Here is a 15,805-nt window from a genome sequence, read left to right as displayed (position 1 = left end):
TTATTGTTGTTGTTATTGTAGCCATTTAAATGTTCTCAAATCTTCACAGCTACAGCAATGGAAGTGTCGCTCACAGATAAGGTGAAGAAAGCGCCGAAACGGAAACGCGTGGTAGAAGATAGCGGGGAAACGGCAAAGCGGCGCTCTGCACGTGTTCGAAACACTAAATGCAAGAAGGAGGAGAAGATTGATTTTCAGGAACTGCTTTTTAAATACCTACCTTCTAGGTAGCCGCTCTTTACTGAACCTTATGTAGAATGCGTAAATCTTACAGGTCTATTATAGTTTTGTTGATGTAAAAGTATTTTTCTGGTTTCTCTTAGGCTAAAGAAATTTGATCCTGATAATGACGATGAGAGCCTCAGTAATCTCGAGACACAGTGTGATGGCAAGGATGACATACAGCCTCTGCATGGGAGTTGCTTACCTGTGGACTCAGTTGAATACATGAAGTCTGGTATGTGGTGCATCCTAAATGTGTATTCACAATATCATATCTCATTTTGGTGTTTCCATCATATTAACACACTGTCCACTCCATCCTCCAGAACAACAAGATGTCCACAACTTCCTACTTGACAATATGGCCAATGGTGGTATACTGGACCTGATGATGCGCTATCTGAAAGCAGTGGGTCAGAAATTCATGGAGGAGTGGCCCCGGGGCTTGACTGCTGTGGTCTTGGAGGTCTATCAGACCTGGAGGAAGCACAGTAACGGTCTTCCTAATCCTCTCCTTCGGGACTGCAGCAACCAACATATCCGGGTAAATGAAAGTTGGTTAATTTTATGGTTGCTTGAATGTCTTTTATCATCATGCTTATGGCTTAACATTAATTTACTTTAAGCCCTTTAAGGCTTTTCTCTAAGGATCTAGTTTTGTTTTTTTGTTTTTTTAACGTATGCAGGGGATGTTGACAATGAGCTTGGCCTGTATGGAACTGCAGTTGGAGCAATGGTTACACAGCAAAGGGAAGGCTGGTAAGTCTGAGTGAGCTTCATAATTTTTCTCATAGCCTAGTAGATTTTGAAAAGATCAATTTGGACAAATAACACTACTGAGCAAAGCATTCAAGAGCCTGAATGTGAGAAATGTGTTGCCATTTATCTAGCATTTTAAATTTGGCTTAATGATCTAAAAGGTGTTGGAGTCACTGTTGAAGTTGAACATGATGATATGTAGTATTTGTTTTACAATGGAAATTCATTGTTTATTTTTGGCTTGCATTCATATTTTAATTCCTTATCCAGTTACTCCTAGAAGAAGCAGCTGTGGCTCTGGAAACAATACCACTGACTCAGAATTTCCTGGGCAGCACTTCCAGGGTGATTTATTACTTCTCGCTCTTGGTGCATCTCAAAGAGATCTGTTTGAGGATGACTGGCTGGATGTCATGGTGCGAGTATACTGGCTAAAGGCACGATTCCTGGCCCTGCAGGTAAAGTTTATATGTCTATTTATATTTTACTTGATTGTTATTGAGTTATTTTTTTCACTCAGTAACAGTGCATTTCTTGTTTTGACAGGGGGACATGGAATTGGCTCTGGAGAGCTATGATGTCTGTGTAGGCCTTTTGCAGAGCAAATCAAAGAGCCCAGATGGGAAACAGTACACAATCAACCTGCCTAACCTTCGTGTAGATGCAGCAATCTCTGTAGAGGAGGTTTGTGTGCTGGCCAGTATATATATTTTCTCTTTTATTAATATATTTCCCATTTCTTTCTTATGGGGTTTATCAGAATCAAAATACTTAATTATGTAATATATAAATGTATGTATATATGGCGTATGTAAAAGAGAGAGGGGAATTTTTAAGCATTCATTTCTTTCATAGCAATTTAAGCTTGAAAATATCGAAGTGCTTATTTTGTAGATGTTTTGACTGTGTTTTTGGTGGGTTTTCTCTGTTCCCACACACAGATTGACAAAAGGCTAAAGTGTCTGGAGCGCTGTCAATCTTTGGAAGAGATCCAGCGCCTCTTTGAGTCATCGGACTTCGACTCAGTGGTGCGTCTGCTGCAGCCCACCCTTAATTATGGGAGCAGGAGCAAACCTCTGGAGTTTGTGAGCTCAACACCTGAGCGTCCCGCACAGTTGACGTTACTACAGGTTAGACAAACTACAGTGATATCAGTGGAATCGCTAAATGATTTGAAATGCGTAATTATTTCTAACCCTGTGTCCTAGAACTCACTATTGAAGCTGCAGGACTACCAGCAGTGTTTGGAGTGCAGCGAGCTGGCCTTGAATGAAGCCCTCCAGCAGCTCAACTCTGCTCCAAGCAGCTCTCCACCTAGCAAGGAGGAGTGGGTTAGCACCATTGTGAAGTTGCTAGATGGCATCGAGGTCTGCTTCAATAAAGAGGCGGAGCTTCTGAGCAATGTCCCCCACTTCTCTAGTATGGCTCGACTGGCAAACAACCTAATCCAGGTTCAAAGAGAGTTTCTGTTCGCCTTAAGTAATGCTTTAATTCACGCAACATTAAGGTACCGATACACTTAATTTTTAGATTGCTAATTTATTGTGCTGTCGGTTTGCGTTTCAGCTGATTGATCTTAGCATGACCATTTCTGATGATCCCAAGGAGCCATTTTTCTTCTCAATCCTGCCTTGGATTATCCTGTATCGCATTATCAAGCACGAAGAGGCTGCCTTTGACTGTATGCTTCGACAGCATATGTCTGTAGGGGATGATGAAGGTTTGTTGATATCTTGCTTTTATGCTTTTTAGTTTTCCTTCAGTGTACTGTATATGCCATGTCAGTTGTTACACTGAGTGACACTGTCAAGTCTTAATTTTTAGAGGACTCAGACACCCCCATGCTGCCCTCCTCCCTGATGCTTCTAAACACGGCCCACGAGTATCTTGGCCGTCGGTCCTTGTGCTGCAGCTCAGACGGAGCCCTTCTCAAATTTTTTGTAAGTTTGTTTGCTCTCTGCAAATGCTACATCAACACCAAAAAAAACAAAACAAAGTAATGTACAGCCTGACATGTCAGGCTGTACATTACTTCGTTTTTTTGTTCTTTTTTTCAAAAACATATGAAAATGTTTTTAAATATTTGTTTTTGTTGGTTTAGGTGCGAGTTTTGGAAAAAGAATTTGCAGCCTCTACTAGCAGTGACTCTCACCCCTACAAGGAGGAGTTGGAAATGGCCCTGGAACAGTGCTTTTTCTGTTTATATGCCTACCCCAGTAAGAAGAGCAAGGCCCGCTACCTTGAAGATCATTCATCTCCACAGGTTATAGATGCTTAAAACACTCTGCTTGATTTAACGTGTTATAGTTTGGTGTTTGATCTACAAGCGGCTCTGCCAAGCAGAAGTTAATTAATTTAATGACATAGTCCAAAAGTCAATACCTGAAGAACAGGCAGAATTGCTGAGAGGTAACTTAAGGTCGGACTATTTTGTGTGATTTCCCAGTGGTACTGACAAACCTGCATAAATAGTGAGTTGTTTAGCTGAGGGCTGATGACTCAGACAGGCCCTCATGACACACAGAAAAAGTCTGTTATATCCATTAATGTTGTTTTGCTGGTGAGGAATACACTTCTGATGTCACTGAAATAAATTGCACCGGTGAAATAGCGTTAATGGCACTGATTCAGTGTGTGAGGAAAAATGCAACCACATTTAGATTAATGACTTACCAGCAGAATTGTGGTTTGTGGGCTTTTAGACTTTTACCGTAATTTAGTGAAATTGTCTTTGAGTAACTCACAAGATAATGAAATATTTAGTATATAACAGCATGCTTCCTTTATTGCTTTGTCACTATAGGAGATGCTTGACAGAGTTCTCTGTAAATAGTTACATTTGATTGAAGATAAAGAGTCAAAGGGAGCGAAAAAGGTAAACTCGTGTTATATTATAAGAGATAAAGTGACTCAGCAGGAGGTTTGTGTGTAAAGTACCCAATCTCTTGTATTTTTGTAGTACTTGCGTTTAGCCACGAGGTGGCGGTCATTCCCACAGTTGTATGTCATTGGTTTTCAGTGGCTGGAGTCCTAACTGTACACTGTAACTAATGAAAGAATAGTCTTATTGGGACCTTTTAGCAGTAATTGCTGTAGCCATGTATGTTACACAGGTATTAATTTCCCGTGGTATTACTCTGCTTTAAGGTTGAGCTTCTGTGGAGCGATGCCCTCTTCATGTTTCAGTATTTCAAACCAAAGTCGCTGCCTGAGTTTGACAGCTATAAGACGAGTACAGTGTCTGCAGAATTGGCCAATTTGCTGAGGAGGTTTGCAAGCATCGCCCCCCCAAGTGACACTCCCGTCCTCACAATGGATGAAGTGGCAGCCTACATTGAGGACATGACAGAAAAGGTCAGTTTGTGGGGCCATGGTGAAGAAGTGAGAAGCACTAAGTGACTTGGACGTTATAAACAGGGTCTTCCTTGCTATAATATTTATATATATTTAATATATTTTTTAAAAGCCTTGAAGTCAGTAACAGTCTCGTCTAATTAAGATTTTTTTGTTTCTCTCTTTAAGGCTCCATGCCTTCCCGAGGGCAGTGCTCCTGCACCTCCGATCATCAATGAGATCTACTACCTTGTGGCGGACTATCATTTTAAGAACAAGGAGCAATCCAAAGCCATCAAGTTCTATATGCATGACATATGTGTTTTTCCTAACAGGTAGCTCATTGCACACAGTAATCAATTTTTTGTTCTTAATGTTTTAAAGTTAAGGTTTACTGTAATTTTTGTTTGAAAAAAGCACAAAATTGGATGTGCAGAGGAATTGTTTGTATTTGTTTGTTTTTATAAAGTAACATAGTGTACTTTTAAATGCAGTGAGAATACTGAAGTGTTTTTCCTCGTCTTGCTTTAGGTTTGACTCCTGGGCAGGTATGGCTTTAGCGAGGGCCAGCCGTATCCAAGACAAGCTCAACTCCAATGAGCTGAAAAGCGACGTTCCCATATGGAAGCACTCCCAAGCAGTGCTTAACTGCTTTAAGAGGGCTCTGGAGATCGACAGCTCCAATCTGTCATTGTGGATAGAGTATGGTACCATGTCATATGCGCTGCATTCGTTTGCTTCACGGCAGCTCAAACAGTGGCGCAGTGAGCTTCCCCCTGAGGTGGTTAAACAGGTGAGGCATGCTCTGACATATAACTCACCTGTGTTTCCTATCCGTTCACCTTTTTTTTTTTTTTTTTTTTTAAAGACATTAACTCACCGATTGCATTGGGCCACTTCTTGCTCATTCCATACTGGCAGTCTTTATAGAGTCAATTAATCTACCCCCTTGAGCTACAACGTTCATGATGTTTCCAACATGTGCATGTTTGTGTGTCTGTGGTGTTTCAGATGGAAGAAAGGAGAGACTCCATGTTGGAGACGGCCTTTCAGTGTTTTCAGGGCGCCTCCCGTTGTGAGGGTGACAGTGACGAAGAAGAGTGGCTGATTCACTACATGCTGGGAAAGATAGCAGAGAAACGTAGACAGCCTCCGGCGGGATATCTGCAGCTTTATAAAAAGGTGAAGTGGTTTGGTGACAAGAAGCTAGACCAGTGGTTCTCCCATTTTGTAAAAAAAAAAATTTAAAATATAAATCGCTAACGTTCAATACGATTCATCAATGTTCCATCAGAAAATCTTACCATCATATTTTCCCCTGGTTTTGCCCCACCAGGGTTGCTTACCCCACAGTTTGAGTATCACAGGGCTAGACACATTGTTTAAATCAGGGGTGTCAAACTCAAATACACAGTGGGCCAAAATTCAAAAGTGGCTCAAACTCGCGGGCTAACATTAATATTCATTGAAAAAAAAAAATCTTCCTCCAAATATAACAAGGAATCATTTCTTATGGACTCAAACAAGTTTTGCTGAAAAACTGAATATGGAACAAGCAAAGCTTAATACTAAACAATATATATAACTTATATAAATGTATATATAACTTAATATTGCACACATGCAAAATCAAAATTCCAATTAAATAATACATCAGTGGAATTAATTTCTTAAATAAAAATTGTATTTGCAGCCTTCTGAATTAAATTTTATCATTTTATCATTTATCAAATTTTCATCATATTCTCCCACCTGTCCAGAAAGCTCCTGTTTTCTGACTTTCTTTTTGCCATTTTGGGATAGGTAGCATGGCAGTATTTGCATGGTTGCTATGACTATGGTCAACAGAGGAGAGGGTGCTAATGGGTCCTGTCATGACTGACGTGCCAAAACACCAACAGAGCATTCTGGGAATTGTATTATTAGCAGTACATGCACTGTATCATACTGGCAGGCCAGCTCTAATGGTAATTTTGTATGGCTTCGCAGGCCAAATGTAATTAGGCTGCGGGCCAGAGTTTGACACCTATGGTTTATATGATCCTACATACTGTGTGTGTCAGGAACTCTTTAAATAATTGATGTTTAATAATAAACATTGGTATTGAGGTGTGACTTGCCTGGAACTTTTCTAAGGATAGCACAACGTTAAATGTATTCCTTTCAGTTTCATTAGATATTAGTTAAGTAATAACACAAAAACCACGAGGACTGTTCCAGTCATTGTAATCAACCTTTGATTGCCGATGTATTCTTTTTTTTCTTCTCTCTGGTGTTGTTTCATAATCCACCTACAGAAGCAAAGATCACTGCCCTTCCACTCCCGCAAGATGTTTCCTTCTTTTCTTTTTCTTGTCTCTTTCTTCCCTTTGGCAGAACAGTTAGTCATAACTCTGTTGTTCTGATTAGATTGTTGGAAGCACATGAACTGTATGACCCGTGATTTCAGCAGGCATTTTTTTTATGCGTTTAGGAGTTAATTTCATTTGGCAGATGATTGTCAGGTTGGTGACTCTCACCTTTTCTGTGTTTATAGGCAGCAAACTATCTGCACGAAGAAGCTGCCAGATACCCCCGTAAAATCCATTACCATAATCCTCCTGACCTGGCCATGGAAGCCCTGGAGGTATGCTATCTGTGACATGTGGCTCCCAATAGTTTCTAGTTGTGTTACATCAGTGCTGTGTTATGTAAGATTACTGCCTGGAAACATTCACATTTTAAAGACATTCTCTGCATATATTAAACTTCTTCTAGCTGCATTTCCGTTTGAGTGCCACCATCCTGAAACTACTAGAGGCTGATGAGCCAGATCTGGAACACGAGCTCTTGTTTAACTTACTGGTTGAAGCAGCTACAGGACCATTTGCGAGGGGAGAAGAGAAAAGTATGCCAAGCATGCCAAGGGCCCATGAGAAGTAAGTTATAAAAAATACAACACAAGAAGTGTGATATAAGAGTCAAATTTAAAAAAATCATGCAGAAGAACTTATTCTTGTTTTTGATTTATTTCAGGGAGAAACCGCCCTCTATGATGGATGAAGACTTTAACTGTCCCTCAGTCTGTATAGGGAATGTCCTTAACTCATCCATTCCATCAGTTGTCACCCCAGGTCTGACATCACCTCCTTATGTGGCCACGCCGTTTGACCACGATTACGCCAAACGCAAAACACTCCGAAGGCAACAGTGGCAGCAGCAGCGGCATGAGGAGCGGCAGGCTGATGGTACAGTCCCAGTCCTAGACACTGTCTCAGGGGTCGGGCTCTTTGGAGCTCTTTCTGCGCTGGGACAGGACGCCCACTGGGGAGTGTTCCGATTGCTAATCACCATGCTTAATTGCTTTGGTTTCAGTTACAATGATTCCTGTGCACTGGGTGATTGGGATGTGGTGAAATGGGCAATATGGCTACTGATTATTTGACTAATTTGCAGCAGCAGTGTGGAAAGAGACAGATTTTAAGGTTGGGTATGACAGAGCATTAAGGCCTGTGGGTTTGCATATATCTGTGTGTAGGTGTATTGGTGGCATATCCTTCTCTTGTGGCTCTTTATTGCTGGCACCATGTTCTTTCCTAACTATCACTTTGCCCCTCCTAATATGTAATAGTTGTTGTTGTGTTGCAACTTCCTCAGGCTTTTAACATCCAGCATTTGTTCTGTTGCTGATATAGGGGTTGCATACATGAGCTGCTGTTTATCACACCAAGAAAAGCTGAAAATTCTCAGTGATCTGGATTTTTATTAAGACTTGTGACTGGTACTTGTTCAAAGTCTGCTGCTAAGCATAACCAGTTAGTTTACTTTAACCTGGTAGATTCTTGAATTTAAAGTCCTATAAATATTTATGCATGCCTTGCACAGCTCAGAAGTGAAAGGTTAGATTGATTAAGTTGGATGATGTATTTGAGGGTTTTTTATCTGTAATTAAGTGCATTTAGTATTAAATAAATAAATGGAAGTTCAGTATTTATACACACACATTTTTAGACGGCAGAGGTCAGATTAGTTCGGTCTGCAGGTAGAAAAACTTGATGGTGTTTGGATTTTATTATGCAGATAAAAATCTAGTTTAACATGTTCAGAACGCTCGATGTGCTCGACATGTCAGCGCTGATAAACAGAATTGTTTTTGTGAAATGTGATTTTTCTCATGAAGCTGGAAATGAAAGTAGAAAATTTTAATTCTTAAAAAAAAAAAAATTTGATAGTTCTATGTAGTAATGTGCTAATAGCACAATATTGCTTTCAGCAATGTAAATATACTACCGCGTGTACAGTTAACATTATAAGAGACCTTACTGACTCACGCGAACTAACCATCTGTTATGTTCTTGCGGTGTGTACTGTAAGCCTAACTGCCTTTCTTTTAAATTAAGGGACAACACTTTAAGTATTGCAAGATGGGCTGTTTTTTTTGTTTGTTTGTTTGTTTTTTTATTCCAGTGGTTGTTGCATACTTACACAATGACTGTGCAGCAGAGCTGATTTCAATTTCCTGAACTGTAAAGGCCGAGTGCTGTTTGGACCAAAGAGTCTTGGACATTGTTTCCATGTGACAAGAACTGTGACATCTGTCCACCCACCCCATGTATCATGTTGAGCTTGAATGTGCAAATAACGCAGCCATATTGCCCATGTTGCCAGTTTTGTCACCCTTTCCAGATTCCTTCCTACCTACCTACCTACCTGCCTGCTACCTCTTTGCCTGCTTGCTTTTACCACCTGCTTTGCCATTTATATGCATGTAGTTCTAATGGGGTGAATGCCTTCACAACTGGACAAAGTCCGTCCTTTTATCACAATCCACTAAATTGTCTGGTGTATCATATGGTCACATTTTTATGTGGGCTCAGTGTGGGGGGTAATTTTGCAGAAAGTCAAACTTCTGGGAGAGATTTCAAAACCTTGCGTGAGTCATGTTTGCTATTTACCACTAATTGGATCTAATTTCTAATTATGGCCAATTAGTGTGAAAATGTCAAGTCAGAAAGAATGTGGCTGCCCTGTTATTGGCACTCAAAACTGAGACTGAAGCCAGAAAATGCCCCACTATGCACATTGCTGCTTGCAGGTGTCCAATTTCTCTGTCTTGAGTCCTGCTTAAAGTGCATCAGCGTGGTAAAACCGCAGGACCAGATTCAGACATGCATTTATGAAATCTTTATGTTCATTATTGACTCTTCGACACTTTTCGAAGAATTCTTCCTGGACTACTCCCATGATTTGATTTCATTTTTAAAATTCTAATAGTAAAATGGGAGAAAATTTATTCTTGGTTTTATTCATATTGCAGATTCTGGACTTAGTTTGTAACCTGCAGATTTTCTTATAGAAAGAAATGTGTGTCTGAATCAGGTTCTACACTTTTAAGGGGAGTGGCATTAAATTTGCATTCAGTTGTCTAGAAGCATAAATGACTGATTTTTCTCTTTCTTTTTTTAATAATCTTTTCTATAAATTAAGAGGTGCAATATTTGCTTGATTATATCTTAAAACCAGCTCCCCGTATCTTCAACAGCCTCACCAGAGTTTGACCATGATTACTGCCTGCCCAGGTCTTCAATATGGCTGGCTTCCCTGAATGGTACTGCTCTTCAAACCCACCAAACCTTTTAAGAGGCTATATTTTGAATCTAGAGTGAAGTGCTTTCTTGTAGGAAGCACTGAATGCACAGCTGTCAGTTTACACAAATTTTACAGTACCATAGTAACTTGGCTGTTGACTCATGACTGAATCTTTTGAAAAGTCCTTTGTGTGCATTATTCTCTGAAATAGCTAAAGCTTGTTGCCCTCTTGATTCTTATTTACAGTTCTCAGCCCAGGATTATTATTTTTTCCTGAGACTGCAGAACGTAATTAGGAGGAACTGTAGCATTTAAAAACCAAAACAAAAAACTGTTTTACTTACAAAAACAGACCATCTCTCTTTGTGCGATGCACTAATAAGAATTTCTGGCTCATGAGTTGTTGTTTTTTTTTCTCCTAAATATGTATATACCCCCCCCTCCTCCCCACATTACAACAGGAAATGTTTGTCACATTACCACCAATTCCAAAAAGGCATCCACAGCATGCTGTTACATATAATGAATTATTATGAAAGTTTTCACTGTACAGTATTTTCACTTGATCTTTATGAAAGATCACTTCACCAGAATTACCTTTTTGTACACAAAAACTCACAAATATGAATAATTCTCCATTTTTATCCCAAATACTGAAGTTATCTGTCTGCGGCCATGCAACTGGCAGCATAACCCTTGTTTTCTTTTCTTTTTTTCCTTTCCTCCCCCCTCTTTGTTTGTTTTGCCAGAACGCAGTCAGGACAGTGAGGTTGTCTTGCTTTCTGACTCCAACTCCACTCAGGATGCCTTCACAGACCCTGCTAGCTCACAAGACAGCAGCCACAAACTCGCCTCCGGGAAAGCAAGCTCATCGTCATCAGAGAGTACAACCCCGGTAAAGGATGGCCAGCCAGCATCTGAGGACACAGGTAATCAGAGATTAAATGAGCCTTTTATTGCTTCAGGCACATGTTGGCCCGTTCCTCCGTAAAGTAGCATTTTGAAGATTTTTATTCAATTAAATGAATGTAGTTAAGGTTCCCAAATGAGGGAACACAAACTTAGTGTTTGATATGAAATAAATTTTATTTGAAAGTTGTTTTCTCTTGCCGTTGTTTAAATAGATCATAACATCACTTAAAAATGACATCTTCCTTCTCTCACTTCGAGCCAACAGCCTGTGGACTTTCAGTGAGAAAGAGTTGAATTTGCTATAAAATTCAGCCAGAATCCAAAGGAAGCAACACTTATGCCCTGAACATTGCAGAGTTCCCAAAAGGCTCTGCTCTTCCACTTCACTCATTTCACCTCAGATAAAGCAGGAAGTGAAGGGGTGGGACTTTTTAGGTCAAAGCCTATTGGTTATCTGCTTTTGACATTGCAAGAGGGGGAAATTCTTTCTAGCTTGTGAAGGTTTTAGGTTATGTAGGTGTTTCTGGGTAGAAAGAATTTTGATATTTTCCCCTTCAAGTTCATAAACATGTCAGAAACTACAACATGGATACTTAACTGCTGGATTTTTTTAATTTCCGTAATCTCAGCTTAGAGGTAAACAAATGCAAACAAACGGCAGGACTGTGAATGTCTTTGAACACTGAAAGCTTGTTGTTTTGAGACTCATAATAAAGAAAAATGCTAATAATTGGCCAGTTTATTTATTAAAACAATCAAAGTTTAGTTTCCTGCCCAAAGAATTGTGTAACCCAAGCATTAAAACCACATTTGTTTCTATCAACATTGACCTAACCAAATGCCCCACAACTGAAATCTTTGAGACTTTTGCGCTGAATTCAGGGTCTAAAGTTTTGATTTTGTGCTGTATCTTAGCCTCACGTGGTGAGCACACTGGCATCCAGACAGAAGAGAAAGTAATCCAGGAAGAAGTCGAAGCAGTGGTGGTGGTTGTGTCTGAGGGTTCAGCTCCCAAAGTCTCTTCGGACCCCTGTCCTAACCTGATGCCTGTGCCAGCCACACCTCCAAAGCCAGCATCTTCTCAGCAGGCCACCCCCCAGACCCCGGCCAGCGAGGGTAAGAAGAAGCCCGAGCCCCCCGCTGAGGTGATAGAAGTGCCCAAAGCCCTGCCTCCAGATCATCCTGATCAGAAACGAATGCTGGTGGAGATGTGTGTCCGGGCTCTGTTTCTCTGTCTGGGGCGCTTCCCTCAGCACTACAAGAGTCTCTACCGCCTGGCCTTCTTCTATGCAAACAGCAAGACCCATCAGGTCAGTCCAGCCCTGTTAACTGATGGCCAAGCCACATGCCTGTTCCAACAGTTTTGACAGATACTGTCATGTGATTTCAATCGTGAGCCCTTCCGTTCCTTCTCTAGGGAGATATTCTTTTCTTCTGCTCATTCTGATCCTATAATCTAGTCTCATCTGTCAAAAATAATATTATTCCAGTCTAATTTGGCTGTTAATTTCTTGATCTTTAACAGTTATTTACAACTTGAGGTTAACCTTGTGCTATTTACATTCATAAAAGGGTTAGGGTCCTTTTGACTGTTCAGTATTATTCTACTACCTCTTCAAGAATGTGCCTGATTTGGTCTTGTAACAGAGAACTGCGCCTTAGTTGTCTTTATATCTTTGGCGGTCTTCCAGGTTCTACTAAGACATCTCATGTCACTGATAGGCTTGTTTTGTTTTTTTCATTTGGATGGCTGCCTTCACCTGAATAGACACCATGTTTTAACATGTTCTTGTGAAAATCAGTGAATGCAACTTCAGCATTTCAAGCCAACACCATGAAATGTCAATAAAACATACCAGGTTTGAAAGTGAAGCTGCTTTGTCCAGTAAGCCTGTGGGAAAACGTGGGACTCAGGAAAAGATGTCACAGACAACACAGCTGTAATTAAAGATGACACTAAAATGAAATGAAAATGAAAAAATGAGGTTCCTCTCCAATTACTTATGTATTTATCTGTATTTCTATAGTAATTACTCCAGAGCTTTCCATTTCTTTGTTTTTCTTTGGTTTTCTTGTGGGACTGTGAGCTCTGCAGTGATACATGAGCTGCTGAAACAGCTTGTGTTGGCTATGAGGCTTTGTGGGCAGAGGTGTGTGTGGGTGGTGCGCAGTGCTCTCTCAGCCAGTTTGGCACAAGGAGACTGCAATGAGCTTTACTTGAGATGGCAACCTTCTGTTACCACTTTAGTTTTTGTTTTCTTAAATAAATACAGTCTTTCCCCAAACTGAATAAAGGTAAATTGGGTGTGGTAAAGTGTTAGGTGTTTTCTATATCCTCATTTGACCTCGGTAGTCTAAACAAGCACTGAAATCAAGTTCAGTAAAGGAAATTTCCATTAGACTCAGTTTAGTGTACAATAACTTTTGATTGAGGCTTACCTAGTTAGTATTAGGCTCAAGGAAACCGTTGGTAAGGTTTCCTTGAGGTTTAACATGGAGGAAAGCAAATGTACCCCGGCACTGAGTGGATGACAGTCACTTGGTGCTGTTGCCACAGGTTGCTTAGACACCTCCACAACGTGACACACTGAGTATTAAAAGCCTCTGTTCCATTTACATTGGCTGGTCATTTTTATTCTCACATTTCAAACTTGGAAAGAGGGGAAGCCTGTTAATTTTATGCTATGGGCAGTGGGATTGTGACAGGTAGCATGAAGTGGTGGTGGTTTCCAATCTTGTTTTCAACAGGGCACTGGTTAGGCACTGCTTAGTTTGTGAGTCATCTCGATATGAAAAGATGTTTACATTGCAAATGTTTTTCATGCGTTATTCATATATCGTTAGCTTCATAGCATAAGTGCCTAAGTCATTGGACTAAGTCCAATGACTTAGGCACTTATGCTATGAAGCTAACGATATGTATGTGTGTGTGCGTGTGTGTGTGTGTGTGTGTGTGTGTGTGTGTATATATATATTTAAAAAAAAAACAGATAAATGTTGTACATTCGAATGTATGTTGTTGCTTTTTTCCCGACACAGAACCTACAGTGGGCTAGAGATGTGTTGCTAGGAAGCAGTGTCCCATGGCAACAGCTGAAGCACATGCCAGCACAAGGACTTTTCTGTGAAAGAAACAAGACAAACCTGTTCAATGTAAGTCAGAGTTCACTAAACACACACACACACACACACACACACACACACACACACACACACACACACACACACACACACACACACACTTCCTCCTTTAATATGTCATTAAGCCACTACATGTTTAATGTGTTTTTGAACAGCCATTTCATCACTCGATATATTGCCAACCATCAAGCATTTGCACCAAAGACTTTTTTATTTTATTTTAAAGTTAAAATATTTTACGTGAGTCATGGCTATCAAGGCCAATATTGCATAAATAATGGGGCCGGGTTATGACTGTACAAGCATGCCGAAATTAATTTAGTGAATATTCCACATCGTATTCTAATAAATATAACCTAAAATTTTGAACAACCCACAAAATTTACAGTCATTATCTTTTACAATATTTACAAATGAAAAGGAAAAACTTGAGTGCTATAAACACATCAGAGAAATACGAAACAGACTTCTCCAAGATGCTTTTCAGACTGTAGCACCTGTGTGTAGCTGTAGATTATATACAAACAATGGCCATATCTACCACTAATACTCCATTTTGAACACTTGGCATTTAGTTGTTGTCTTTTGCTGAATGTGAGCATGTTTTATAAGAGGGTTATTATTATGCCATTAAAACAAGCAGCAGCCTCTGGAACTGAAAACACAGAAGTGCAAAAAACTGCAGTTCTTGTTGTGGCCACGTAAGACTTGCTCCAAAAACGAGTCAAGAATCATGTCACATAAGAGATCCCAAATTACTTGCATGCATACCCAGGTGGTTGTTGTCTCATCTGTATAAAGTTTAGCCTCAGCATAAGAACGTAAGAACATTTATTGACATTAAGTGTTCAGATCATTTGGGACTCGGTGATCTGTGCAGCTTGCTGTGAATAATTGGCATTCCATAGTTAGGTTTACACACACGAATCAATTGGATTCACAAAAATCAGCCCTATATATGGATCACTAAAGACAAGCACTACTATAATCTGAGTCACACAGTGGGCCATCACTGCATTATCTGCCTTTCAGAATTATGAGACCTCTGTTGGGTACCAGAGGAGGAGATTACTGTCAGAATCTGTCATCTGTTCTGCATGTCAGTCTGTTTACCTCTTTTCACTTGAAGCACATACTATGCCTTCTCAGCATGTGCAGAAAAAAGGTTACTTTTTTATTTGCTCTTTGTGTGATTTGTCAAAGCGTAAAGACTCTCACTAACATGCCAGATAATACAAACAGAATGTTACATCATGTCAGCACCTTGTATCATTCAGTTGTCAGGCACGTTTTAGCAGTGAACCTTATTTTGGACATAATTGGTTGTGTGGGCTGTAGAGTCAAATGTCGGCTACAGAATGTTAACTGACTGGAAACGATGAGGGCCAGGTCTGAGCTAGAGGAAAGCTTTGCTGCTCTTTGGCTCCCACTGGGTTGTTTCAGAGCCCCTTCTGTAGGCAAACCTGCCACCCTAGCATACCAACTGTTGGAGCTTTACTGTTCACTTTGAACCAAGCACTCTGTATCTGCCATAAGACAATCTAAACCTTTCTAAATATGAATGAGAAATGCCTGTTTTCCCCTAGTCTTTAAGTTTAGGCGCACACAGATTTGCTGGCTTGAAGTGGATTTGAACCGTTCAGGAAAACTATACCTTTAGGTGAGTAATTTTCAGCAGACAGTCAACAGCTGCATTTGAGACAAACTAATCACTTAGTGTGACTTTTTCTTAAATATTCTCTGTGTGTTCAACTCATGTCTTCATCTGCAGCAGGTCTGATGTGCTAGTGTGATTACATCAAACATGTGGCATGATGCGTGGCGCCTCTTGATGTCAAAGAGACTTGACTCTCAGCTGAGTACACACCTC

At 40.2% G+C, this 15,805-nt stretch overlaps 1 protein-coding gene across 5 annotated transcripts in view; it reads left to right on the top strand.

The window, feature by feature from the left end:
- cabin1 (calcineurin binding protein 1) overlaps positions 1–15,805 on the top strand; it is a 37,862-nt gene that overhangs the window by 4,417 nt on the left and 17,640 nt on the right. For 2 of the 5 annotated variants that reach the window (XM_026186469.1, XM_026186468.1), the window contains exons 9-30: positions 50–227; positions 324–457; positions 549–766; positions 909–981; positions 1,252–1,439; positions 1,528–1,665; positions 1,923–2,111; positions 2,190–2,432; positions 2,548–2,701; positions 2,806–2,921; positions 3,083–3,244; positions 4,129–4,335; positions 4,504–4,649; positions 4,846–5,107; positions 5,326–5,496; positions 6,851–6,940; positions 7,072–7,232; positions 7,330–7,541; positions 9,836–9,901; positions 10,632–10,811; positions 11,710–12,104; positions 13,834–13,947. In XM_026186469.1, coding sequence (XP_026042254.1) covers positions 50–227; positions 324–457; positions 549–766; positions 909–981; positions 1,252–1,439; positions 1,528–1,665; positions 1,923–2,111; positions 2,190–2,432; positions 2,548–2,701; positions 2,806–2,921; positions 3,083–3,244; positions 4,129–4,335; positions 4,504–4,649; positions 4,846–5,107; positions 5,326–5,496; positions 6,851–6,940; positions 7,072–7,232; positions 7,330–7,541; positions 9,836–9,901; positions 10,632–10,811; positions 11,710–12,104; positions 13,834–13,947 — 3,797 coding nt within the window. The remainder of the gene's footprint in view (positions 1–49; positions 228–323; positions 458–548; positions 767–908; positions 982–1,251; positions 1,440–1,527; positions 1,666–1,922; positions 2,112–2,189; positions 2,433–2,547; positions 2,702–2,805; positions 2,922–3,082; positions 3,245–4,128; positions 4,336–4,503; positions 4,650–4,845; positions 5,108–5,325; positions 5,497–6,850; positions 6,941–7,071; positions 7,233–7,329; positions 7,542–9,835; positions 9,902–10,631; positions 10,812–11,709; positions 12,105–13,833; positions 13,948–15,805) is intronic. The other 3 variants (XM_026186471.1, XM_026186472.1, XM_026186470.1) reach the window with 3 other exon arrangements.

Source organism: Astatotilapia calliptera, chromosome 12, assembly GCF_900246225.1.
Source record: "Astatotilapia calliptera chromosome 12, fAstCal1.2, whole genome shotgun sequence".
Lineage (NCBI taxonomy): Eukaryota > Metazoa > Chordata > Actinopteri > Cichliformes > Cichlidae > Astatotilapia > Astatotilapia calliptera.
Note: the sequence above shows the minus strand (reverse complement) of the source record. Positions and strands in the feature narration are given on the sequence as shown.